General features: G+C 39.5%; 1 protein-coding gene across 6 annotated transcripts in view; it reads right to left on the bottom strand.

Moving 5' to 3' along the window:
• The window catches only part of USP12 (ubiquitin specific peptidase 12), a 72,670-nt gene extending 47,214 nt beyond the window's left edge, over nt 1–25,456 (bottom strand). For all 6 annotated transcript variants that reach the window (XM_068425038.1, XM_068425039.1, XM_068425034.1 and 3 more), the window contains exons 1-4: nt 25,252–25,456; nt 12,772–12,852; nt 4,326–4,539; nt 575–801 (exon numbers count right to left, since the gene is read on the bottom strand). In XM_068425038.1, the coding sequence (XP_068281139.1) occupies nt 575–801; nt 4,326–4,539; nt 12,772–12,852; nt 25,252–25,299 (570 nt within the window). In that variant the 5' untranslated portion in view covers nt 25,300–25,456. The remainder of the gene's footprint in view (nt 1–574; nt 802–4,325; nt 4,540–12,771; nt 12,853–25,251) is intronic.
• Between the last annotated feature and the right edge of the window lie 1,799 nt (nt 25,457–27,255).

Below are 27,255 nucleotides of genomic sequence, written 5' to 3'. Positions count from 1 at the left end.
GTCTAGCATTAGCAGAATTCCTGTGGACAGACATTTTGGAAAGGATTACTCTTCCTGCACATTAAGTTATGTTCTTTGAGAATCCCAGTCTACTGTTTCAGTGCCAAAAGTCAACCATAGTATCTTGATTTCAATGGCTTTAAACTTAAAAACTAGAAATCGGTGGAAACTGATTCAGAATACTTATTTATGGAATGTATCACTAAGCATGACATAGTTATTAAGACATCAAATTTGAGAAGAACTCCACATCCCCAAGTAGCAGGCTTCATTGCTTTTACAAATACATCAATTTAGAATTCTCTAATATAAATTTTGAAGTTGATTATCATCACACTGACGAACATTCAATTGGGCATTTTCCTAATATTGACCAAAAGCCTTTTCCTACAATTCATGCATCATCTGCTGAAATTTTCTCACTAACAAAGAAAAAATGCAAATGTTATACAAATGTAAGATTTCTAAAGAAAGAAACTAATCTAGTATGTTAGTCTGTTGAGATAAATGAATCATGAAACATGAAGTTCTGAAACATGGAAGAATTCGTTTTATCAAGTGTGTACAGACTTACAGTTTCGCACGTAAGACATCTGGTTTCATTAGTTAATGTTCCCTGAAAGATTTCATGAACCCATGTTGGGTCTGGCGGGCTGTTATTTTCATTGTCGATGTTGCCATTAGGTAGGCGACCATTTTGTTTCTCTTGTTTTCTTTCCTCTTGCAAGATATCCGCAATTGTATTTAATAGATAGTTTAAAAACTCATGTGCATCCTGCTGCATGTAGTTATCAAAAAGCTCTACAAGATAAAACAACAGAAGATTTTTTTAATTAATCGGTTAGTGCTATACTACAAAAAAGTTTTTTAAAGGAAGTCGAATTTCAAAACCAGTCTTTATTTCACGTCTTGAATCATTCACGACAATACAACACCAACCCAAAATGCGTACTTCATAAACTAATCCAAAAATAAAGGGGGTGGGAAGAGGGGAGGGCAAGTCAGCTTACATTCACCGAAATCTCTCAGCTGATCAGAATTAACGGAAGAGTGAACCATTCTGCAAGAAAACTAGAGCATGATTCAACTACCTGAACACAGGTATACATATAGTGCCACCTGAAATGTTACAGCTTATCCTGTCCAACCGCCAGATGCCAATCCACGATGATCTGGATCTCCTACAGAGGCTATACTATCTCTGCCAAGCTTAGGTCAATGTCTTGGATAACACAGGGCATCTCAAATGGCATTAGATGTTGATATTTTCCAGAAATGCACTGAGAACTTATGACAGGAAATGTTTCATCGTCTGTATGTTCTACCACAGGAAGAACATGAACAATAAATGCTCAAAACATTGCTTTATTTATTTTCACTTTTAGGGTTTTAAGTCCACTGCTGCTCTGTCATAAGCACAGTGCTATCAATACTAGCAATGAAAATAAGATTAAGCCTAAAAACTTAAAAGATACTGGTATTTTTAAACAACTGTTTTCTTTCTCAAAGCTTTTTAAGTAAGGTAGTGTTTGTAGAAGCCATGTCAAATTAGCCTAAAATTCTAGCCACAGCAAGAGCAAACAGGTTTCAAATTAGGACTTAAGTAGTAAATAGATTTGTCTTTCAAGATCTGAAATATTGCGTTGATTGGTATATGTGGCACCTTTATTACTGGTGGACTTGTTGGATAGATAATAACGGATTCACTATGCTTTTCTGCTTCATGTCCTCAGTTTGTCAACATTTCTAAGCATAATAGTTTTAGGATTAATTCAGTGGAAGGGGAATAGTTTCACTGGTACATACGTGCAATGTATAGCAATGCTACAGATCAAAGCATGAAGTTGAATTCTCTTTCTTACAAATCTACCCTCTTGTTTATGTTCAAATTGGCACTACCCTGAAAACATAATTTATTGTAGTCCCCTGGGATATCAACCTGAGAAATCCTCTGCTGCTACAAATCCTCACATTAGCAATGGGACTAAGAAAACTGTAAAGGCATTGAATCAGATTTAGTAATAGCTCTCTCTCTGCCCAGGAATTGTTACAAGGAAATTTACCTGCTGATTTAAAAAGCATTCTATATCACTGGCTAATAGCATACAAATCTTTTAATGTGCAATTACTTCGGTTAATTATAACTTGCAATTTGCTTGCAGTACAAGAATATACTAAGAAACTGGTCTTCAGCGGAGGGATAGTTCCCCGGACTGGAAAGATGAATGAAAAAGATACTCAGTGAAACTTGTTTTGAAGTGCATACAGGAACTACATGGAAGCTTTACTATCATTCACTTGATGGCATCCAGGAGTAAACTTCAAACAGGAAAAAAAAATCCCGAGTTATTAGCAAAGTAAGGAGAATTTGATGCTAATCTAGATCATTTGGAGAGGTTAAGTAGTGCAACAGGTCAGCCAAGAGTATGAACCAAGTAGTTTATTTAATGAACTACTACACTTGTTTTAAGAAGCAAGAGTAAGTTCCACTCTTAATCTAGCCAACTGTAAGGTCTTTATTCAATCAAGTAAGTCAAGGCAGAACAAGAGCTACAAGTCTCTTGAGGTAAAACACTTCAGAGATTCTTCACAGTGTTACATTATGGACCTCTCAGGGCTATGTGTCCAGTCAGTAAATTAGCATTAAGTACAACAGAATGAAAGCTACAGTGTTCATTTTACGATTGGAAGAAATTTAAGCAAACATAACAGTATACCTTCAGCTGACTTCAAGTCAGCAGCTGCTTCCCAGATAGTTAAGCTTTAAGGCATTAATGTAAGTATGTTGAATTCAGACTTTAAAAATAAAGATGAAACAGCAGTATTGTAGTCTGGAATATATTAAGATGTTTTCAGTCATCACCTTGGTATAGGTGGATACTGACTGGAACAGAATCTAGATCAGTGTTGCATACCTACCTGATTCTTTAACTAACTCTTCTTTAAAGCTCAAACTTACTTACCTTTACAATAAGCACTTAATAGCATATATGATGTCCACGTAATCACTGCCAGACAATTTAGCCATTTATTTGTAGAAAAGGTGACAGTATCATCATTAAGAGACCCCAAAAGCCAAAAAGAGCTGAACTTTCACATCTGATTTCTCTAAGGAAGATTTTCCAATTGCCTTCTCCTGCTTAGCATTTTAGTGTCATAACATAATTAAGCATTAAAAAGAATACTTTCTAAAAATAACTTAATGGCTCCTGTGGTTTTCTTCTGCTTTCCATTTGAACCATTCTCCATGTTTGTCATAGTTAGCCAACGTTCATTGACATAATCAACTATTTCTGTAAATGCATCAACATACAAGCATACTTATTCAAATATACTTACCGAAGAGTGGAATGACAGTTTTCTATTCTGCATAGGTAAGAGATTGTACATTATCTGAGAGCTTTTTTAAACAATATTATTACAACTCATGGTGTGCATTTGCTGGAGGGGTCACTTCAAGTTAGGGATGTCATTGTAATATTTTATTTCTTGTTTTTACTACAGAGATGGTCTTCATAACATGTAAACACTTTTTTAGTCTACATATATAGTCTTGGAGAGATTACAACAGTATGAACATGTCTATTGCAGCCGTGTTAAATATGGTACCTCATACAGTTTATTTAAATTTAGTGGTTATTTTTTACAGAAAAAAAAGTTATATTTTTATAAAAGTATATACAAATTGAGTAGTACATTACAAGGTTTCATTTATATTTTAACATCAAATTATTTTCTAAAGCATTTTGAACAATTAGACATGCAGATAAGAAACAAGAAATGTTAAAAATCTCTGGAAATCTCCTGAAATTTTGGATATCAATTACACAAAAAAAAATTAGCCAAAACTACTTAGTGATTTTAAAATTCATTAATCCTTTACAAAGTAGGCCACGCTAAGTACTGCATAAATTCTAAACGAATTTAAAAAATTGTGTGTTTTTAAGCTAGATTCTGCAAGGAAGTCTTAATGTCCTTTCTACACACTCAGTTTGGGAGACTGATTCCTGCATTCAAAGAGTGATGTTTTTTAAGCACAGAACAAAAGCTTTACAGTGAATTTTGGTTATAAAAATACAACTCTTAGAGAGGCAAAATTAGCGAGCAACTTCATAAGCAGCTACTGACAATACACTCAGTTCTACATAAAGAGAGAGACACAAGGATTCTCTCTCAAAATGGCTCCAGGGTTACACCCTTATTCTAGGGTCACCTCTTCTTTATACTGCAGGACCAAGAACACTTTCCATGTGTAACACTATGTCAATTTCAGAATTAAATCATAATTGCTATGATCATTACACAAGAAAAAAAAAAAAAGTTACCATTTTCTTTTCGTAATCTTGTTATAAATTTCTTGGGAGGTATTACTCCAACTTTTTTCTTCTGGGTGGCTATACTGTGGAAGAGATCAGCTAAGCATGTAAGGAGATTCTCTTTTTTTCTTGGTTGACTCTTGTATGCTAAGACTTTGTCTCGAAATGGTCGACAAAAATAAAGTGCCTGAAGAACTGAATTGCAGTAGCATGTATTCCCGAACTAGAAAATGAGAGAGAGATTTATTAGCTTGCATTGTATTACTGTAGAAAGGTAAAATCAAATCCAAAGTATAAGAGAATGCATAAGGGGGCAAATTTTCTGCAAGTCATTTCATCTTGATTTTAAGATAGTAAAGCATATTTCTGTTTCAAAAAGGATTAACAAGTACACTGTAAGTAAATGCAAGAAAAAAACAGATAAATTTGAACAATACTATATAATTTTGTCTCACTTGTAAATTTATTAGTAACATTTTGCATTTACTTGCATCAAAATATTCAACAAATACCACCAACTTCACAGCTCCCAAAATGTGCTCAGGTAAAAATATCTATCCATCTACGACAAGTCAGCCACAACAGTAAGTAACAGGCATAGCATGACCTTGTACTGAAATTCAGCTGTAAATTGAGAGCTTCTCAGACACCAGAAATTGGATTCTCCAAATCTTACTCATTGTGATCAAAGTCAGAAATAACCGCTTTCACCTGTTCCTACGTTTTCGTTCTCATTTTAGGGTGACAGTCCAGAGGTCCCTTCCAACCCCAACCACTCTGTGAGTCTTCTTAAAACAAAGTAACATGGCTTGTTTAGGATTCAAAGCTATGGCACAGGTGGTAGTTTCAAATCAAGACTGAAAGGAAAAGGACGCACAATTTGGGCACGCACATTTTGAAGGAGGCAAATGAATTGAGATGGGGCAAGCAGAGTCAGCAAGAAAAGCATCCGTAACCTCCTCTGTACCAGGACACTCCAGATGTCCCTCCTTCCCAGACTCCTTGAAGCTCCAAGGCACTTGACTCGTGATCACTGACACTGTCTCTAGCTCACCCCAACACTGCAAACCTCCCCATCACCTCTGTGAAGGCATCACGAGCTGTCAGTGGATAGAGCTGCTCTCATTTTATGCTGCCCTCCTCCAGCGAAACCTATCATCTAACACTGAAAGGGCGAAAAAATCTTTACAAGCCCTCAGCAAGTAATCCAACCTTTCAGCTGCAGCCACTCAACCTGCAAATTGAAAACCACACCTGCTACACACATTCTGCAAAATGTGAAAATAACGTTCATATTTATGTTTTATATACGGATAGTAGCATGTACGGGTAGCAAATTCTAAGACTACATTGTGATCACAGAATCACAGAATATTAGGGATTGGAAGGGACCTCGAAAGATCATCTAGTCCAATCCCCCTGCCGGAGCAGGATTGCCTAGACCATATCACACAGGAACGTGTCCAGGCGGGTTTTGAATGTCTCCAGAGAAGGAGACTCCACAACCTCTCTGGGCAGCCTGTTCCAGTGTTCGGTCACCCTCACTGTAAAGAAGTTTTTCCTCATATTTATGTGGAACCTCCTGTGTTCCAGCTTGCACCCATTGCCCCTTGTCCTGCCAAGGGATGTCACTGAGAAGAGCCTGGCTCCATCCTCATGACACTTGCCCTTTCCATATTTATAAACATTAATGAGGTCACCCCTCAGTCTCCTCTTCTCTAAGCTAAAGAGACCCAGCTCCCTCAGCCTCTCCTCATAAGGGAGATGTTCCACTCCCTTAATCATCTTCGTGGCTCTGCGCTGGACTCTCTCTAGCAGTTCCCTGTCCTTCTTGAACTGAGGGGCCCAGAACTGGACACAATATTCCAGATGCGGCCTTACCAGGGCAGAGTAGAGGGGGAGGAGAACCTCTCTTGACCTGCTAACCACACCCCTTCGAATACACCCCAGGATGCCATTGGCCTTCTTGGCCACAAGGGCACACTGCTGGCTCATGGTCATCCTGCTGTCCACTAGGACCCCCAGGTCCCTTTCCCCTACGCTGGTCTCCAACAGCTCTGCCCCCAACTTGTACTGGTACATGGGGTTGTTCTTGCCCAGATGCAGGACTCTACACTTGCCCTTGTTATATTTCATTAAATTTCTCCCCGCCCAACTCTCCAGCCTGTCCAGGTCTCTCTGAATGGCTGCGCAGCCTTCCGGTGTGTCAGCCACTCCTCCCAGTTTGGTGTCATCAGCGAACTTGCTGCCAGTGCACTCTATTCCCTCATCCAAGTCATTAATGAATATATTGAATAGTACTGGTCCCAGTACCGACCCTTGAGGGACTCCGCTAGACACAGACCTCCAGCTGGACTCTGTCCCACTGACCACTACTCTCTGGCTTCTTTCCTTCAGCCAGTTCACAATCCACCTCACTACCCGATCATCCAGACCACACTTCCTCAGTTTAGCTGCGAGGATGCTGTGGGAGACTGTGTCAAACGCTTTACTGAAATCGAGATAGACCACATCCACAGCTTTACCATCATCTATCCACCGGGTAACGTCCTCATAAAAGGCCATCAAGTTGGTTAAGCATGACTTCCCCTTGGTGAAGCCATGCTGAGTGCCCCTAATGATCCCCCTTATCCTTGATGTGCCTAGAGACAGCACCAAGGACAAGTTGTTCCATCACCTTTCCGGGGATGGAGGTGAGGCTGACCGGTCTATAGTTACCCGGGTCCTCCTTCTTGCCCTTTTTGAAGACTGGAGTGACATTCGCTTTCCTCCAGTCCTCAGGCACCTCTCCCGTTGCCCATGACTTAGCAAAGATGATGGAGAGTGGCCTAGCAATGACTTCCGCCAGCTCCCTCAGCACCCGCGGGTGCATCCCATCAGGGCCCATGGATTTATGGACGTCCAGATTGCTTAATTGGTCCCTGACCCAGCCCTCATCTACCAAGAAAGATTCCTCCTCTGTCCTGACTTCTTCTGTGGCCGCAGGGGTCCGGGGCTCCTCAGGACAGCCTCCAGCAGTATAGACAGAGGCAAAGAAGGCATTCAGTAACTCCGCCTTCTTTTTATCCTCTGTCTCCAGGGCCCCCACCTCATTCATCAGTGGGCCTACATTGCCTCTAGTGTTGGCTTTACCTGCAATGTATTTGAAGAAGCCCTTTCTGTTGTCCTTGACCTCTCTTGCAAGGTTTAATTCCAAGGAGGCCTTCGCTTTCCTAGTTGCCTCCCTACATCCTCTGACAACAGACCAAGTGCCCAAGTGGCCAGCCCCTCCTTCCATGATCTGTACACCCTCTTCTTCCACTTGAGTTTGCCCAGCAGTTCCCTGTTTAACCATGCAGGTCTCCTGCTACCCTTTCTTGACTTCCTACCTGCTGGGATGCTCTGATCTTGAGCTCGGAAGAAGCAGTCCTTGAATACTAACCAACTATCTTGGGCCCCCTTACCTTCTAGTACCCTGTCCCATGGGATTTCCCCTAGCAATTGCTTGAAAAGGCCAAAGTTGGCCCTCCTGAAGTCCAGGGTTGTGATTCTGCTAGCTATTCTGGTCCTGCCACATGACATCCTGAACTCTACCATCTCATGGTCGCTACAACCAAGGCTGCCCTCAACCTTCACCTCTTCAACCAGACCCTCCTTGTTAGTAAGGATAAGATCCAGCAGCACTCCTCTCCTAGTTGGCTCATCCACCATTTGCATCAGAAAGTTATCATCAATGCACTGGAGGAACCTCCTGGACTGAGGACGGCTGGCTGAGTAGGCCTGATGGAGAGACTGTTCTATAGCAAACAGAGTGCATTTAGAGATACTTTTAAGAGCAGGTTCTTTCAACAGAGAAAAAAAAAACTAAAAACTTTTACATCTTAGGAATAACAGGGAAGTAACTTCTTTGCTCTCTCCCAATTAAGACAATGACAAACAAGAGCACCACGCAATTTCAGAAAACTGGAAAGTAAGTTTGTTTTCCTTTATTTTAAATTAATGAAATATGAAGAACTACTTTCTGAATACCCAAGACACACTCCAAGAAGGAGTAAAAAGTGTATTTTAAAAAAAGAAATATTAATAAGTCTTAATATCTCCATATTAAAAAGTGAGGAAATTAACACCCATTATTTATATTTCTTCAAGCTAGGGAAAACGCTTATATTAGCTTCTTTGTGGTCCAAATCTGCACTCAAGTAGGTCAACGAACTTAAAAGGGAAACCAGGGCTTTTTTCTTTAAAGGAAGCAGATGAAATCACACAGTAGTTTATGTCAAAACATTTAATATTGTAAGCTAACTATTTATGAGTTTATAATTTAAAATAGCCATAAAAGGAGAACTACAACAAAATGCTAAGACAGTTCTTAAAGTTAAATCAAACGTGAAAAGTGCTAAAATTTCTACAGCAAGTGTCAAAACATGAAAAGGCAGCAAATTAGAAATTTCATAACATTCCAATTTTAAAACGGAACAGTTTGATGATAAATTAATTAGAATGGCAAACATGCAGTGAGAGACAACCAAAATATGAAGCAACAGAGAACTCAGAACACTGAACAAATTCAGGAGGTTAATTTAATATGAATGTATGTTAACCTATATGCCTGTGGATAGGAAATAAAAGCAAGGAGATTACGTTCATACAAGGTTTTCTTCAACCGAATTCAGAAAGACAGTAGTCAATAGAAGACTGTTTGTTAACAAACTCCTGAAGAAAACGTAATTAGTTCACATTTGGTTTATATCTAAAGCATCAATCTTCAGCGCTTCAAAACCTAAAATCTTTTTAAAATAAAAGCTTCCAATCATTTAAAAAATATAATAGTACACGTATTAAACAACAAGGGGGAAAAGGTGGAGAAGTTTCTAGACTAAGCAAACAGGGAATTTGTTACACGAATAAATGCTGGTCTTACCACCTCTATTACTCTACTTCCCATCTTTGACTCCAATACAAAAGCACAGAGCTCATTTAGAAAACACCCAAGACCTTGCTCCAGTCTCCCCATCCTCCCAGCACCTACTGACCACCCATCCCTCGCTTTCTAATTCCGCTTCATCAATACTCAGCTCTCCTGCTAACCTGGCCGACAGACACTGTGCTTCTCCCCCCACTTCTCAGTTAGCACTGCCTCAGAAGAACAGCACTTGCAAGAAGATGCACAAGCACTGCACGGTATAATAAGAAATTTGCAACCATAATCTGTGTGTTTTGTAGTGACAGCGAAACGACCCAACACTACTCTGAAATATGAAAATGCACAGCACTGGAAGCCCATCAAACTATTCAAAACAAGAAGGACATTTAGCTAGCTTTAGAAATTAGCTAGCTTTATTCAAAATATAATTGTAGGAAAATGAAATTAAAGTCTGCCTCAGAATTACAGTAGAAAACTAAGAAAGATCATCATTGTAATTTTATATCTTAAACTGTCAGCCTGTATAGGCTACTGAAACTCCTCTTCTATCTCATTCAGGGTAAGGCAATAGAGACTATATAGAGCAGAGTTATTTTAACCTATGTTTTCAGCTGGTTTACTGTTTGCCTCCTTGTTTCTGTGAGGATCATCTTAAGATGTACATATCTAAGTAAAGTAAAAAAACAATTCTTCTCTTTTTTTCAGTTCATATTGTTCTTCTGTTCTAAATTCTGAGAAATCAGATTATTTCCTTTCACAAAAATACTGCACTCTGTATGTTTCCCACACACCTCTCTCTTTTTTTTTTTAATTCTAAAATCAAAGTTACAACACTCAAAACCGGGTGGAAATTAAAATTTAGACAATTAGGAAAGCTGCAACAAAACCACCACACACTCACTAAAGCTTATAGCTTTATAGTTTACTCTTCTGATGCAACATACAGCTGGGAAGAAACATGGTTGCTGAACCCCAGAGGTCTACAAAAACAAACGAGAGACCTACAAGAACTGAGATCCGCTTAGAACACTGTCTGTGCAGCACTCCTCCCAGCTCTGATGCACTGGCAGCTCTGACAGCTTCTGTTGCAATGAGCCACGCCAGTAAATAGGATTTCTCCAAAACATACAGACCCATTGCAAGAGACTAAATAACCACACTTTCTGCTCTGTAAGTCTGGTAAACTGCTGAAGAGCTACTAGGGTAGCTCTTATGAGATTAAAAATGTTCATTATTTCATACTCATTGGATAAAATAATTGATTTGTGAAGCACATAGATTTGAATAGTTTGCATTACTGCACTGTAGAGGGAAAGAATGTTCACGATTGTCCATGTGCATGGGACATCATATTACTAACATTTTCATCTTACCACATATCTTAAACATTTCCTGATAATTTAATGAATGGTATTGTCCTTTCAAGCCTAAGCTGAATTTTCCATTTAGAGCTTTCATTGACAGAATCAAACCACCTGGTCTTCCACATGCTTCCCCATAATTGCCCTTTCTTAATTCTTCTTTTACCTCTCAAATTGTTCTTTCAGTACATCCTCTGAATAATCCCTAGATTCCACCACAAAGCTGGAGAGGAGATAAGATAGTACTTCTACCTTTTCTTCTTTTATACTACCTCTGGATAAATGCTACATTTACCATTGACAGATCTCTATTTCTGAATTGTCATCGTTATGTAAAATCCTGTCCCGCATTCCAGACATCTCAAATGGCTAGCTATCACACAGTTTGAAGAGAGCTATTGATTTCCACATTATCTCCATTTTTTCCATTACTCTAAACAAAGTTAGGACAAACAAAATCAATAAACAAATTAGAAAAATTTAGCAGTAAATGTTAATGAGTGTCTAAGAGCTTCACTTCTTGTAATTGCTATAAAACAATTAGAGAAATCAATGAAGGAAAAAACTGTGATTTCTATCACTTCTCAGTCTAATAGTACTCTTAATTTATTATCTAATTATCTAATATTTCTTTTAATTATCATTAGCTCTGTCATTCTTTCTGAATGGCCACTGGCCATAGTTTGCTAATGAAGAGGTCACTACCTTTCCTTTTCCTGATAGATTTAAAGCAACAATATGACTGTACGTCCTTAGCCAACCACTGTACCTGAAAACCACGGCACCAGCATGCCATAGATGTAATGGAATCCTATTTTACTATTTGTTACAATTCAAAGAATTTAGGTGCATAAAACTTTATTGTTTGAAGCTAAAATAAGCAACATTTCCGTACTACACAGAAAGTTAAGAGCACTCTCAGATATCTTAGCTACCTGCCTCTTATGTGTATGGTTGAGGGTAATGACTCAAAGACAGATCTCCACTCAAATTTCTTACTCCCTCTGGACTACAGAAAGCCAGAATTTGTTGATATTCATTATGTATTAGGAAGATTGTCCTTTACTGAAACTTTTCTTAACAGTACAATATATGTAAAACTTCAAGATTAGGCATATAATACAATTTTACTATTAAGTCTTAAATCCTCTCTGGACGTGGACAAGAAATTAGGGAAACAGGTTATCTGTCAACAGAATAACAGATTTGAGAAAAGGTAAGAACAGCTTTGATGGAAAGCCTAAGCTCTGCTACAGAACTAACAACACGTATTAACAGTTAAAAGTACTGTATTTCCTCTTTTCAGTGAAACAACCCATCATTTTGAAGGTATTTCAACTTTCATGAGAAAGAAAAAAAATTACTAATTTAAGTCACGGCATTTGAGATGCATGAAAGTCAGCTTATCAGTAAGAGTGTTTACTGACTGCACAGTGTATACTCAGATTGCAGACTCTTGACCCATGTCAGTGTTAAGAACCTAGAGGTGGAGATGTGTTATAGTAGCAGGACAGCATTACAAGTAATTAGTTTCATTAAGAAATGCAAGATGATAGCTCTTGTTAAATCAACTGGGTTTAAGTATGTACTTTCTGAAGCCCCAATAAAGAAAATAATTTAATATTTCATTTCAGAATAATGCAATTTCTAACAAGATATACTTTTCATGGGTAACATCAGAAATTAAAATTTAAATTATTCCTTAAAACTAATGATTGAGTTGAACAATTCAGTGTGTTTTTTCCATAACTGCTTTCCCCTTTGGGCTCAGTATTTTTTTAAAATCTTAATACAAATACCAGATGTTAACACTTCATATCATCAACTGCCTTTCACAGATTTTTTTTTTCTTTTACTGTATTTATTAACTTAGATTGGCATATTATGAACTACAAGCTACATATTTTGAACAGCTTTTTTTTTTTAGGACTTATACATTTTAATACCAAGAAAGCGATTTTAAAAATACTCTACAATTAGTAAAATGAAATGAAGTATTAAATACACAGTCCAATTTCAAAAATTATTTCAGTAGCATATTTTAAAAAAATATCGAAACACATTTCAGTAAGTATATATATTCAGTGACTATATCTTTCAGTGTTTTAATTATTCACTCAGTCGCAGTCTTGTAATTTAACAAATCCACTCGTGGCATTACAAAGCAATGAAGTTATGGACTAAAACTTACGTTAACCAAACCAAAATAGTGCTCATTGACTGGAAATTGTTCCGGACCAATCTCTTTCTCCAAAGCTGAGGCATTGGCGCCCTAGAAAAACCAAAAGCAGTAGAATGTTAGCGTTGCAACTACATACACAGTGAATTTAAATAGTTGAGGAAAAAAAGCGAAGTTTTTTGGCTAGAATAAATGACCAAAACCAACCAACCAACCAAAACCCCCCAAAACCCTGGTCACATCTATAGACCTTGCCAACACCAAACCAGTGTCTTCAGATCTCAGAGCATAAGACTTCGGGTTTACTAAACTTACTTACACTGAAGTTCTCTCTAGTCAGGAGGGAGGAAAACAAAAATAAATGAGAAACTAAATATTCAAATATTGAAAATATTGAAAACAGATGAAACACCTTCCTGTCTGTACCCTGGAGGTGGGGAGAAAGGCAGTTTGTGACCCAGCTCAACAATCATACACGGCAAATTAACAACATTCGTTTAGTTAGTCTATTGCTTAATGCAAGGTTGTAGGTAAGATAATATCAGCCATGAACGTAGAAAAATCGGTCCTTTGAGTTCTCTGTTGATTTGCAGTCTCAGAATGTTTAGATTGTCCACAAAACCATGTCACACAGGTCTTAAAGCAGACTGCAAGTCTTCTGTGCCATAACTTGATACTTATACTCTTCCACCACAAGAAAATTATTTCAACATAAACCAAAATACCTTAGAGATATGTGTTTCCAAATACGTTGTATTCAAAAACATCTCAAAGTAAGTGACATTTTCATGTATTTTCATGCAATTACAATGCTTTGTTGTTCTGTATTTATTATTTTCAGAGTGGAGCTTCTTTAATAACAATTGCAAACTATACAGTATTGCAAAGCAGGTGATACAAGACCAAATGGTGAGCTCTTCCTAACAAGTGCAATTTTCATACTGCGTAGCGCATTTCAGAAAGAAGTTAAAAAATGCAGATTGTTCATAGGAAGCAAAGAGACTGGTCTGTTCCACTTGCACTGGAAATTTTATAAAATGTTCAAAGTGCTTTGCTAAATACCTTGAACTTTGTAAAATTAAAAGACAACACAGTACAGCTAGTGTTGGTGTGCGTTACAAATGCTGCAGCCTTTGCCCAACAAATCTGTCTGATCCACAAAGAGAAGTCAGATAAGGTAATTTTGGTTACTCTGCGGTTCCAACCGATGACTGTTGACTGAACTGGTACAATTAAACACTGGGTTTCAAAGGAAAGAGAGGGTTTTTTATTTAGAGACAGAAAAACCTCTACTCTTGAAAACTCAGAGAACAAAAACACTAGCTTTCTATGAGCTCTTACACTGATTGCTTTTAGAGAAAAGCAAATGTATCCAACTCTAAATCCCTTTTGTTGCATACAACACCACCAAGATATATCTCCTCCATCAAACTAATACATGAGCATGAATATTCCAGTCTAAAGTCAGGCCGAAGTCAAGCTAAAATAGCACATAGTATACAACAAAGAATCTTAGAAACAGATGCGGCTCCTCCCCAACAAGTTCTTTCTTTACACCAAAGATGTAGCAAATAGCCCTGGATATTACAACAATAAAATTAAATCAAAATCACAAACTGCATTAAAGACAGCATGCAGGATTTCACAGATTAATTACCGATAGGGGGAAGGGGGACAGAATTAAAATTAGGACTGTATCAAAATGTATAAAATTAAAATGAAACTCTATTACGTGGTATCTGCCATGACGTGACTGCGGTACTGCAGAACTTCAGAGTGGTCACACAATCTAGCTTAGTAGTTCTGAAACTGGAAACACATGGTCAAAGGCCCATTAGGAGGTAACAACTTCAACTAGAATAGAGCAAAAGATAGCTTAACTCCACACTCGAGACAGTACAGCTCTGCTCCATTCACAACATGGCCCCAGCTGCTTTTTCATCAGTCATATCCCCTGCAATTACGATAAAGCCTCTCCTTTACTGGGGATTTGGCTGCGGGGCTTACTACTTCAGTAGCTGTTCTCAAATGGGGATGTTGGTGGTAAGGAAAAGGGGTATAAATCCTCACGACTAACGCATTCCACAACTTCTGAATATTTAGTTTTGAAGCCTTACTGAAATACACTCATAAGCTCTGGCAAGGTGGATGTTATTTACAAATAAACTAGAAAAAAAGGATCTGTGAAGGCTTTTTCATCCTATTGTTAAAATCTCTACTTCTTTAAAAATAAATAAATTAAAGATCAGACTTTTAGGAAATTCTTTGTCTTTTCAAAGCTAGGGTGGAGTAGTTGCTTTATTCTATCTTTAGAAGGAAGAAAATTATGGTATAAACTTTGATATTTCTGTTTTGTACAGACCTAAACACTGTATTTAGTTTTCTAGTACAATAAAGATCCTGACTTGACAATTAGAAAGACATGCTAAGATACTCCAATATAGTTATGGTTTTCTGATTATTCAAGGCTGTTTCATTCAAGGCTTAGACTTTCACATGATTTCAAAGCACAGCATTACCTATGTTTGAATGCAGTTTTTACAAATGTTTTATTACTACAAACCAGCTCGGATGTTTTACATCAATACAAAACCCCCCAAGCTAGTTAAGACTTCCCTCTACAGCTCTCTTTTTGTCTATCACAAAGGAAGTTATTCCTCCCCTCAAAGGAATCATTTATACTGTGCACAGTGTGTTGATTGCAGAGAGTAAAAACATAGTATGCAGCAGGGGCTTGGAAGAGTATGCTAAAATGCAAATTCACACCTGATCTGTAAAAGCTATTTTAAAACCTAACTATCCCTTGCTACAAAAGGTTTCCCATTCAGCATTACAGAACACATTATCAGTCCCAGCTGACTCCTCCATTATGCAAATACAGGTGCAGAGGGGAAGCACCGCAACACCACCAACTATTATGGTACCATATCAGCTTTTGGACAAGAGGACAGCAGAGGTTTAAGGCAGAAGTGGAGTCTATCTCTTTCCACCAGCCAAGATGGACTTACTGGGCTTGGGATCTAGACTTGGGAGATTTCAGTCTGTGATGCATGCTGCAGAGCATAGAACTTCTTTCTCTGACACTTAACTGGGATGTGGGAAGATCCCAATGTGAACCTCTCTTTTTGGGGGCTCACTGAACAACCCATACAATAGCTGCTCAGTCCCCACACAGCAACTTGGCTTTGACATGGTGCAGAGGACAGAAAGGAACATCATAAACTTCAGTCAGTACACTCACCTCCAGTTTCCCCACCCTTCTGAGCAAAAGCACGTAAGGTTCCTTCCCAGCAGTGGGAAGGAACAGAGGCACAACAGAAGTCCAGAAAAGCTAATATTGTGATAGTACTGGCACTTACCAGTTTTTGCACCATATTAGTATAAAACCTTTACATCACCAAACATGGCCTTACATTACCCCGCTTCCAGCACAGAGATAATTATACAGGCACACAGAACACGTATTTGTCATAGTTAACGCAATACAGTTTTATAAAGTGGGAAGTTCAGCAGCTAAGACGTGTATACAAGAACACAGTATGAAATCAAGATTTGCTTAACTTCTATTTCGTATCGAAAATGATTCTGGAAACAATGTTAAAATACCAATGGTTACAAAACAGTGTTCTCATACATAATGAAAGTAAAGCTGAACTACTGTACACTTCATCCTGTGTTTAACTTCAAACTGATACAAGATAAATCATGAGTAATCTTAGTTTAACTATGTTCAAATAAGTTGAACATTTATTGCTTATTTCGCTCATGCAGTTAAAGAAAAAGGCTGTATTATTGGATTTAATAAAGATCCCCTTAGATGTTAATTTCTTAAAGAAGGGATAAAAATCCATGTTTACCATGGAAGGCTCTTAATTAAGTTTCTCAACTTTTATTTTTGAAAGACCTTGAGGTTTCTATAAATTAACACATTTAACATTAACCAAATGAGTGTTTTATTTCAGTTTAGTGGAATCAAAGCCCAGAAAACAGTGGGAGAGGAAAGTGTAGTATCTTTTAATTAAGTACAGCTGAAATTTCCTGATTTTCAAGTTTTACAGATATAAATTCTCCCAAAGGTCTAAAATAAACTAAAAAACCTCTGACATTGTACATTTCAATAGAAAAGGGGGGAAAAAATAAAGTGCAGACATATGATGGGGTTTTTTGTTTGTTTGTTTAGTTTTTCACTTGCTAAAGCAGTAAGATTGTTAAATGCTATTTCCACTTCTATTATTGCCTTTCTCACCGCCTCAGAGGTCACACTATTGTGGTGCTACATGTTGAACTAGTGCTCCTGAGACACACTAACAGCTAACATATGAATAAGCTAATTGGAGCCAATCTGTAAAGCACATCAGTTGGTGCTTATGATCTGACATACACACTTTGGGATTCAGAGGGTTTTTGCCAGATCAGTTCTAGGCTGGCTCTGTGACTGAACACCCTGTTGCAGCTGAATCATGTTTCTTGATTTAGTTTCCTCCAAAAGGAATCTAATTTGTGTACTCTAAGATCCCTCCAAGATGCAAACCAAAGTATGGTAAATTGGGATGCCTGGGAGACTCACTTCAGAGTTGCACACACCTTACCTGAACTAAAACACTGACGAAAATGCACCCAGCACTTGTCTAAAGAAAAAAAAAAGGCACCCTATATTAAAAATACTGTCTAAAAACATGTCAGCAAGCAGGCAAACAATTGCAGTTTTAAAGTGTCCTACCTTGTTGTTATCACCCAAGCTAGCAGCCAGCATTTGTCTTACAAAGACTTGATTCATAACCAGCCTAATGTGCTTTGAAGATTAAACTGGTGTTAGTCTTATTGGGGTGGGATAGGGGTATTTGATCTATCCCTTTCTAGAATAAATGTCAGTTGATAACTCAGTGGGTCATCTTTTCAGTAGTTTGCTGTAACAGTTTTATCCTCTAGCTGCATTGAGTTATAAATTTCCAGAGTAAATCCAAAAATTGCACCTTTAAAAGAAACTTCTTATCTCAAAACACACACTTGGTTGTCAAAATTCTGAAGATCCATTAAAAGAAATTTCTTATCTCAAAACACACATTTGTTGTCAAAATTCTGAAGATCCATTCCGCCCTTCACACATGCACTATGCTAGATCCTTCCCTACAATGCTCTCCACCTCCCTCAAGAAGCAAGGGACAATAAAGATAAAAGGTGACTCACATAACTAAGCCATGTTGCATAGGTATATGTAAGCCCATTTTTTTAAACATGACCTTAGCTATAGGTAAGTGAACAACAACCAAAAAACCCACAAAACAACTTTTATTCTTTCTAGTGACAGTATTACAAGTAAAAGGAAAATCAGTAACCAGGAATAGCAATGTTTCCCTGAACAAGAATAAAACAAGTGTAAAATTAAATTAATTATTCATAATTAGCAAATCTCAGTATAGAAGCACTCATTTACTAGTGCTTTCACTTTTTTTGCCATGTATTAGAAGACTCTTCCTTGTCTGTGCCACTAGTGAAAGTATACAGAATTTCATAGCCTACACTAATTAATGCACTGTGACCGATGGAATCGTCTGTTAAAGAAGAAATACGTAATTCTACACTTCCAGTTATGTTTTATCAGAATACGTGAATTCATACTTTTCCATGTATTTATATAGATCAGGATTAAGAGCAAACAGAATACCTATATTAAATCAGTTTATATCTGTTGTTTCAACTGCAACCAAAATGGAAACGCATTTCTTTCGATACTGTTTCTAGACCAGGAAGCAGAAGTGAAATACGCTGAGTGGAATTCAATAATCCTTGTTTATTTACTTGCAAAACAACATGCGTTAGTACTACACAACTTGATAATCTAATTATGAAATATTTGGATAGCTTCAGTTCATATTTTTAAAATACTTATTTTCTTAACTAATTAGTTTAAGACATACTTTTGTATATTCTAATCACGTGTAGCTAAGACAAAAGGTTTTTTATTGAGTACAAAGTAAAAACATCTCTGCCTGGGCAAGGAAAATGATAGCATAGCACAAAATTACCTTCTCTTCACATTCGGTATGTCTACCACACCCTTCATTTTGAGCCCCACTGAGCATACACAACATTTTCATTCATAGCAACTAGATTATGGTCATATCTCCTTCTGTTTTGAATACTGAAGTCAAAGTTACTCTCACATATGAAACTGACTCGTAGAATTAGGGCTCTGGGCTTCTACAGTTCTTCCTCAATTGCTGCCAGACTTGAAATGGACTTCGTCTACTACCCGCCCAATACAGAATGAAATCATATTGTTAAAAACTAAAATACTGCCAACAAGATAAGTCGCATTTATACTGTATAATTCCAGAAAATTCCTAGGGTAACGCTGCTTATGAGATCAGGTGCCTTTGCTTCAGTTTCCTCCAGTCAGATGGATTTTCAATAGCATTGATGCAACACATCTCATAATCCACTAAGTGGAGTCCCAAAAGATCAAAACTACTACCTTCAAAGACTTTTAGTTAAAGGTTGAATTACACTAGCAGACAAGATAGGAAGTCTGCGGGATGTATTTAAAAGAGGATCTGACGGTGGCCTTAGAAATCTTTCACTGCCTAAAAAGTATAGACAGTTATAAGCATCACATTAATCTTTTAGAAAAATCAGACTTACCTAATCACCCAAAATGCAGAGAGGGAAGAAAAAAAAAGGAAAAAAACCCAACACATTTGCTCAACCGCTTTTGTTGATAAACTGCACACTGTGGTGTGTTTCACATGTTTTTTTAACCCACATAACTTCTGTTTCATAAAAAGAAGTATGTTGCTTCTATAATTTCCCATTTTCATGGAATTATAAAAAGAATTCGAGTTTACGAAAAAAATGGTAAAAATGTTTTCCAGTTCTGGTCTACTTATATTAACACATCATTCTAGTTCTATGCTACAAAAAGATCTCTTTTTTTTTTTTTTTTTTTTACTCAACTGAAAGAGCAGATAGACCTTATTGAAATAAATCATTTGTTCAAAGCATTTAACTTTAGCAAACTTCCTAAGCTAGGAAAACAAAAGTTACCCCCTGTACAGGTCTTTTATACACCTCTCTCCTTCAACAAATTTGAAAGAGAAAAGTAGACAATATCAGTTAATGGACAGACACCCTTTCACAACACTTCTACAGAAACATTCCTAGAAGTTTTAATGCAAATTAGTTGCTTCAGTAGTTTAAAAAGTAAATGCAAAGACTATATAAACAACCGATCTAAATATTCAAGGTTTTCTAGTAATAGGATCAGTTATTCCCACTGACACAGCTAAAAATTCTGTCAGCAAGACTAGAGTCCAAGTTCGTATTTCATTGTTTCTTCGTGCTTAGAACTTGCAAGATGAGTGTATGTATACATACAGGTAAAAAGAAAAAGGAACATTTATATAATTGAAATTATCCAACTAAGTAATATGCCAACTAAATAATTCTCTGTGCTGGTATAAATATTGCTTTACAGCTACACACTTCAGGAATTTTTTCTTCGTGTCTCACATGTGACATTTGTTTTATATTAATTTAGAGTCAAATTTGTATTTTGATGTAAATTTAAAACAAATTTGTCTAAATTAATTAGTACACTAAGCAGTGTCACAAACCCAGTATTTTAAAGAGCAAATGTACAGACTCATCTTTTATTATCATATTGTACCATGTTACAAAAACGATGATGACAAATGCCACAATCATGCTTGAGTCTTAGTGTCATATTTATCATGAAATATTCTCCTGATAAGAACTCCAACAGACGAGTGAACCTCCCTACTGTGGTTTAAGCTCTTACTCCAACTGTCTAACAAATATTTCTCCAAAATTTAATGTGCTTGCAACAGAATCACCACAACAGAACACGTGCCTGAACACTCCACTCCGCTGATCAAGGCGGATTCAGGTCATGATGCCAGAGTGAAACGCAGTGTCTGAGACACAGCACATGTTCCTTCTTGCCAACTCTGCTACATGAGCAAGTCAGACAGCTGGATAAAGGAATACCATAACACTGCTGTTTTCTCTGTGTTACTTTAGTCCTCTCCTCCTCTGCTTTCTTTTCTATCACCTCCTCACTTTGAAGCTGTTTTTCCACAACTTTTCTTTTCTTGCTGCAACTCTCAATTCTCACTTCTTCCAGCACGAGTCTTCTGTACACTTTCCTGTGGAATCTGTTAACCTGATCATCAATTAATGTTTAAGTATTATAATTTGTGCTTCAGAGGAGACAGTGCAATTAGAGGGAACAGGATTGAGTACATCATAGCCATTTCTGGCTGACTGCAAACTCTGGCAAACATTAATTTACATTAAGTGCAGATTTCACAATCAGGTTTGAAAACCCTATTGTGAACAAGTAATTCCTTAAGCAGTAATGAAGTCCATATATTTATACCTATCTCACAGTTAGTTATAAAATTTTTGTACAATTAAGTGTTTTTATAAAGCCTCTCTGCTATGACATCTGAAGTAGGTGCACTGCAACCTTCCCTCAGCTGGGCACTTACAGGGTCTGTCTCCTCTAAGTTGCCTTTTTTTCCCCACATGCTTGTTTGAACTTAAGTATCTCCAATACTTCTTCACCCTTGTCAAACGTGACAGTACCCTTAAACAGGAGACAGGCAGGAAAAGGACAATAGCCAGCCATTCAGCACGATTCCACAAGCCTTACTCCTTTCAAAAGGAAAACAAAAATTTGAATTGTAAGATATGAACAGAATTCTTATGCAGAACACACTGTTACATCATGCAATCCACATCTAGCTACAACTATGTATTTGATGTCAGTGTTGAAGGGCTGAATCAATCACTGAAGACATTCAGTGACACTGACCCTCTATATAAGATGCTAAACTAGCAGATAGAGAAGGGAACACATAGATACCTGAAACATGAGGAAATTATTTTCATGTCTGATGCTACAGCTTCTAGATTAGCATAGTTTTAAAGTTCATTAAACTTTTTCAGGTTGTGCTAACATAATCAACCAGTTTCTAGAAGAAACGCTGAAAAACAAGTACTACTACCATTACAACTTCCTTCTGTATGCCTGACACGGATGTCTTTGTAGCTTTTAAGCTACAAAGATAATTTCTATCTTCTCTTTATTTCAGCTACTATAAGACTTGATGCCTTTCAACTGCTGGTAAGTGTTTGCTGGATTCTAGACAACAGAAGAAAAAGTCAGAAGTACTAGATTCAGTCTCTGTTCTATGGTGAGTATAGCTTGGGGCACATCTTCATTGCAGTCAGCACGAGTTACTTTCCCACTTCTCAGCCATGCATAAAAACCCCACACAATTCAGTCAGGTAAGACTGACTGCAGTTTAGTGCATGAATGAGAGTAAAAGACCAAGTTCTACCTTTACTGCAAAGACATTAAAAAAAAAAAAGACCATACACTTTTAACCTCATCCATTTTGCAACAAGAACAGTGGATAAACCACTCAAGGGCAAAGGTATTTTCCAGTGCTTTTCCACAATCTCCAGCCATGTAATTAAGACTTACTACAGCACAAGGAACCACAGGAGTAGTGATGTACAGAAAAGAAGTCCAAGGAAGCTTAAAGGGGATACAACACTAGGAGACAGTACTACAGGAAGAGCTCTGCCATCACTGGTATGAACACTGGAGTATAATCAATGAACTAATGAAGCATACAGAAGAACTAACCCTTTATAGACAGAATATGCTCTTGTAAGACCATCTCAAAAGGCGCCGTGGTTAACAAACTAAAAATACTGGATATCACTCTTCACTGTACCCACACAGCCTGCCAGTACTGTAAAACGTAACATATTGCTTTCTAATATTCACAGCTTGAACAAGGATAAGATGCATAAAATATAAGTGAGTCAGCAGAAGCGAAACTTGAATTTGGATGCAAAAAAGGAAGTAATGAAATGCAGGACTGCAGTGGAAGAGCTTCTTCAGCATAGTTCCACACTGCTCTGTTACAGATTATAAGTGTACGTGCATGTTAGGTTTGCATAGGCACAAACTGTCTCTTGACAAAAATTGCCTGTTACTGGTTTTGTACTAACCAAATACAAGATGAGAAGCAACAGCCTGAGAGTTCTTGTAAGAAACATTGGGAATGGCACGAAAAACCTGTAAGAATTTTTAGGAAGTTGTCTGGCAGTTTATCAAACAGTCGGTTGACACAAAGAAGAATTGCTAGAAAAAAGACAGTATTACTTAGCAATTATATTCCTTTTTGCTTTTGCAAAATATATGCTTAAACATGAGTACATGACTCTTGTTAAAATTAAAAAGATCTGCCTGACTATAACCACATTGTTCTAAACAACTCCACAGTAAATACCAAGTGCTTCTTCACACTCTCCTTACTGAAATATTTTTAAGCACAATCGTATATTACCTTTTAAGTGTTGAAAAAACTTTTACAGCAGGTATCCTATGCTAGCTGTCCCATCTCACAGCTCATGCATCAGAAAGGCACAGGAAATATCTTATGCCTGGAGTTTATCCACCTCAGTGCATTGGACAGAATGCCATCAGAATTTCAGCTTCATGGATATAGTCACTTCAATCATAAGAAGATTTTTAGCTGAAAAAAATGTTTTGGGATTGACTTAAATGTCAATGACATAATGTAATTTCTAATAACCATACATACCGAATAATCTTAAAACCAGCTGCTTGGCCAGTCCAGATCTACAACTTCTATGCTCTCCAGCAGCAGCAAAGTGAGGTCCCATACTGGACCTAAATCGAGAGGCCAGCACTGAATTTGCATTGATACAAAGGCTAGTGGTCAGCCGTGGGTGAAAACATGTTAGCTGGAATTGCAATAAAATGAGATCATCCTAGGTCAAGGATCAATCCCATTGACTCCTCAACAGTCTAAGCTAAAATCTAACTACTTCAGAGAACGAAAACTCCTGTAGTACATGGTGTACGTCTTACAACATTTGGCCATATAAAAATCTTGGTATACAGCTCACGAATCCGAGAAGTCAGACTCTCCAAGTCCAAATGAAAAGATGTGATCTCCCATATCACAAAAAAACATTTACTCCAGCTGATCAGCAACCACCTGGGCAATCTGGCAATCTCATCCCATGGGCTTACAGACATTCATTCAAAATTCTCATGGGCCACCTGTGAAATAACTGTTTGAGATGTTAAAAGCCTCTCTGCAGCAAGATTTATTAAAACCATAAATCAGTTTCCAATAATACAAAATGTAAGCATTTCCCACTGTTTGACATTATTATATGTTATAATCCCAGTTCAGCAAATTAACAAACTAGATGACAGACTGCATTTTTTTCCCCTTAACATGGGGAAAAGGCATGTAGTGATAGGACGAGAGGTAACGGTTTTAAACTGAAAGAGGGGAGATTTAGATTGGATATTAGGAAGAAATTCTTTACTGTGAGGGTGGTGAGACACTGGCACAGGGTGCCCAGAGAAGCTGTGGATGCCCCCTCCCTGGCAGTGTTCAAGGCCAGGCTGGATGGGGCTTTGAGCAACCTGGTCTAGTGCAAAGGTGTCCCTGCCCATGGCAGGGGGGTTGGCACTAGATGATCTTTAAGGTCCCTTCCAACCCAAACCATTCTATGATTCTACCATTAATCATCTCTTCCCTTCCTCTATGGAAACAGATTTGGGAACAAGAACTTTAATTTGGCCATGGAATAGGTAGAAAAGAGCACAAATGCAAGATCTTCAGCTATGAACCACCAACACATCTCTGCCATGACAAGTAGTGACTTCTACTGACTAAGGGATATTTGCTTCCTTAAATTCAGCATTCCTCCACCACTGAATCTACTGAGCTCCCCACCCCTCTTTAAAAAAACCCCAAGAGAGCCTTATCACATCTGTGTATCTGCTTATAGCTCTAATTTACCAAGGGAGAGAGTAATGAAAAAGCCATCACTGGAAGAAGCCTCCTACCGGGACTCGGATCGATGCAAACAAGTGACATTACACGCCAACGCGGAGCGTGCCCGGCCGTACAGATCACGCGGGATGCCCACATATTTCCGGGTAACCGGAGGAGCACCCGGCTGCTGACCGGCACTGCACTTACAGCCCCACCACGAGCACCGTGCTCGGAGAGCTGGGGACAGTTACGAAGTGGATCGGGAGAAGGACGGCGCTTTTAGAAACCGTGCCCTAAAAACAACATCCCCGCAACAAGCAACCCCGGACTCGAGGCAATGTCCCACAGCTCTTCCTCCCAGCTCCCGGCACCGTCCACACTCAGGGTTCCCCCCTCGCCCCCAGCCCAACGCAATCCCATCAGCGCCTGCACCAAGGCTGAGCCTCCCAAAGCCGATTAGCCCCGATCCCCGCCCCCGGCAGCGCTCCCGCTCGCCAGCCGGGGACGCCTCCCCGCCACCCCGTCCCCACGCCGCCGCGCACACCCGGCCTCCCCTCAGCCCCTTCCACCGCCCCGCGTCCCCACCCCCGCGGAGCCGGCAGGGCAGGAGAGGGCCGCCCGGCCCCTCACTCACCATGGTACAGATGGAGGCGATTTTGGAGACTGTCATTAGGATTTCCATCCGCCCAGCGCCATCTTCCGCCCAATCACAGCGCCGAGCGGAGCCGGGCCGGGCCGGGCCGGGCGGGAGTAGGAGAGGAGGAGAGGGGAGGCAGGCGGCGGGGCCAGCCCTCGCAGCCCTCACAGCCCCCGCCAGCGCCCGCCGCGGGGCGCACGCGGCCCCGGCGGCCCCAACGGCCGGGCGCGCGGCTCCCACCGGCGCCACAGAAGCTCGCTCCCCCTCGCCCCGCGCGCCGCCAGCACCCCGCGAGCCAGCCCCGCCCCGCCCGGTCCGGCCCCGCCTCCCGCCGGGCCCCAGCGCCGCCGGGTCAGCGGCCCGCGCCCCACTCGCTCCTCTGCCGCCGCGGCGCCGCCTCGCGCCGCGCTCCCGCGCCCCGCCCCCGGCCTGCTCCTCTCCGGGCCTGGCTCCGCCCCCCCCGCCTCCCGAGGCGCGGGGCGCCGCCTAGCAGGCATGCGCGGCACGGAGGGGGCGGGGCGAGGGCGCGCGCAGGGCCGCTGGAAGGGGCGGGGGCGCAGCCTCGCCCTCCCCAGCCGGGCAGTCGAGCCTCGGCATGGCGGTGGGTACGGCGCTGGGCGTGCGGGCCGCTTCTGGCGGCGCTCAGGCTTTACTTTTCTTTTTATTTCTCCTCTGGCCCCAGAGTTGAAATCTAAGGGGCGTCTGCTGGGTGAGCGCTGGTGGTGGAAGGTTGGGGCGTGGGGAGTTGGTGGGTGTTTCCTTAATGCAGGTGCTGAGCTGCCAGGGAAGGAGTTCCCTTGCGGCCTGGTGAGGTGAGGAGAGTGAGCAGGTGTAACTCACGGCCAAACGATGCAAGCAAATTAAAAAAATAACTAAGAAAACTTTTTTGCCTCCTATCAATTTAATCACCCAAATGCCAAACTAACTTCAAAGTGACTTCTGACATCTGAACAGCAGTTGTCTTGTGAGAGCCATTCTTTGAAGGTCCCTCCCAGGAAGAGGGGGATGTGGAGAGGCATGTACCTGTGAATTCCTCCTGTCTTTCCTTTTTTTGCTTCATCTTTAGTTCACCAGCTGTTTGGTTTGTGTAGGTCTGGGTGTATGTGCCCCAGCCTCAGACATCTTGGAAAATGAAGCTGGCCTGTATAGGAGTCACTTATATCAAAAACTTGAGGTGTCTGCTTGGGAGTGAGGTGAATCCTCTAGATGTGCCTGTTCATCTGCAGACTGTAACAGAAATCTAGATGACTTGTTCAAGATGTTGATATCTGCATTAAAGAAGCATAAAGCTAGCTAAGATACAGAATTGTTTTGGTTGGAAAAGACCCTTAAAATCATCAAGTCCAACTGTTAACCCAGCACTGCCAAGTCCACCACTAAACCATGTCGCTGAGCACCACATCTACATGTCTTTTAGATACCTTCAGGGATGGTGACTCCACTGCCTCCTTGGGCAGCCTGTTCCAATGTTTGACATGGAGTGTTCCACCCTGTCTTTTTTTCATATACGGGAAACATCTAGCAGATCAAGATGCATTATTATTAAGAATAATGTCGATGAACGTAAGGCCTAGATCATAAATGCATCCTTTCACTGTAAAAAAGATATTTTAATATCTATAACATTAAATCATATACTTTCTATAATCTTCAGAAGTAAACATTCTTTAGCAACTAAATTAATGGAAATAGTAAATTTTCATTCAGCTGAGACATAAAGAATATGACTTTAGAAAGTCTTAAAACTGAACTCTATTGCAACCTGAAATATCCTCAAGGAATTCTTTTATATAATAATATCTGTGCTCTAGAAGTGTATATTTCAAAAGTACAGTATTTGAGAAAGTGAATGCCTCTTGGATGACTCCATTCAGAAACTGTTGCCACAGAAACCATGAGGGAGGACAGCATCAGGAGGACAAGAAAGAATAGAAACAAAAGAAGTGGATTGGCCATTTATGCGCAAAAAAGCAAGAACGGCTATTTGGCCAGCTAGAAGTG

Source organism: Nyctibius grandis, chromosome 2 (genome assembly GCF_013368605.1).
Source record: "Nyctibius grandis isolate bNycGra1 chromosome 2, bNycGra1.pri, whole genome shotgun sequence".
Taxonomy (NCBI): Eukaryota; Metazoa; Chordata; class Aves; order Nyctibiiformes; family Nyctibiidae; genus Nyctibius; species Nyctibius grandis.
The sequence above is the reverse complement of the archived record's forward strand: the minus strand, read 5'-3'. Positions and strand labels throughout refer to the sequence as shown.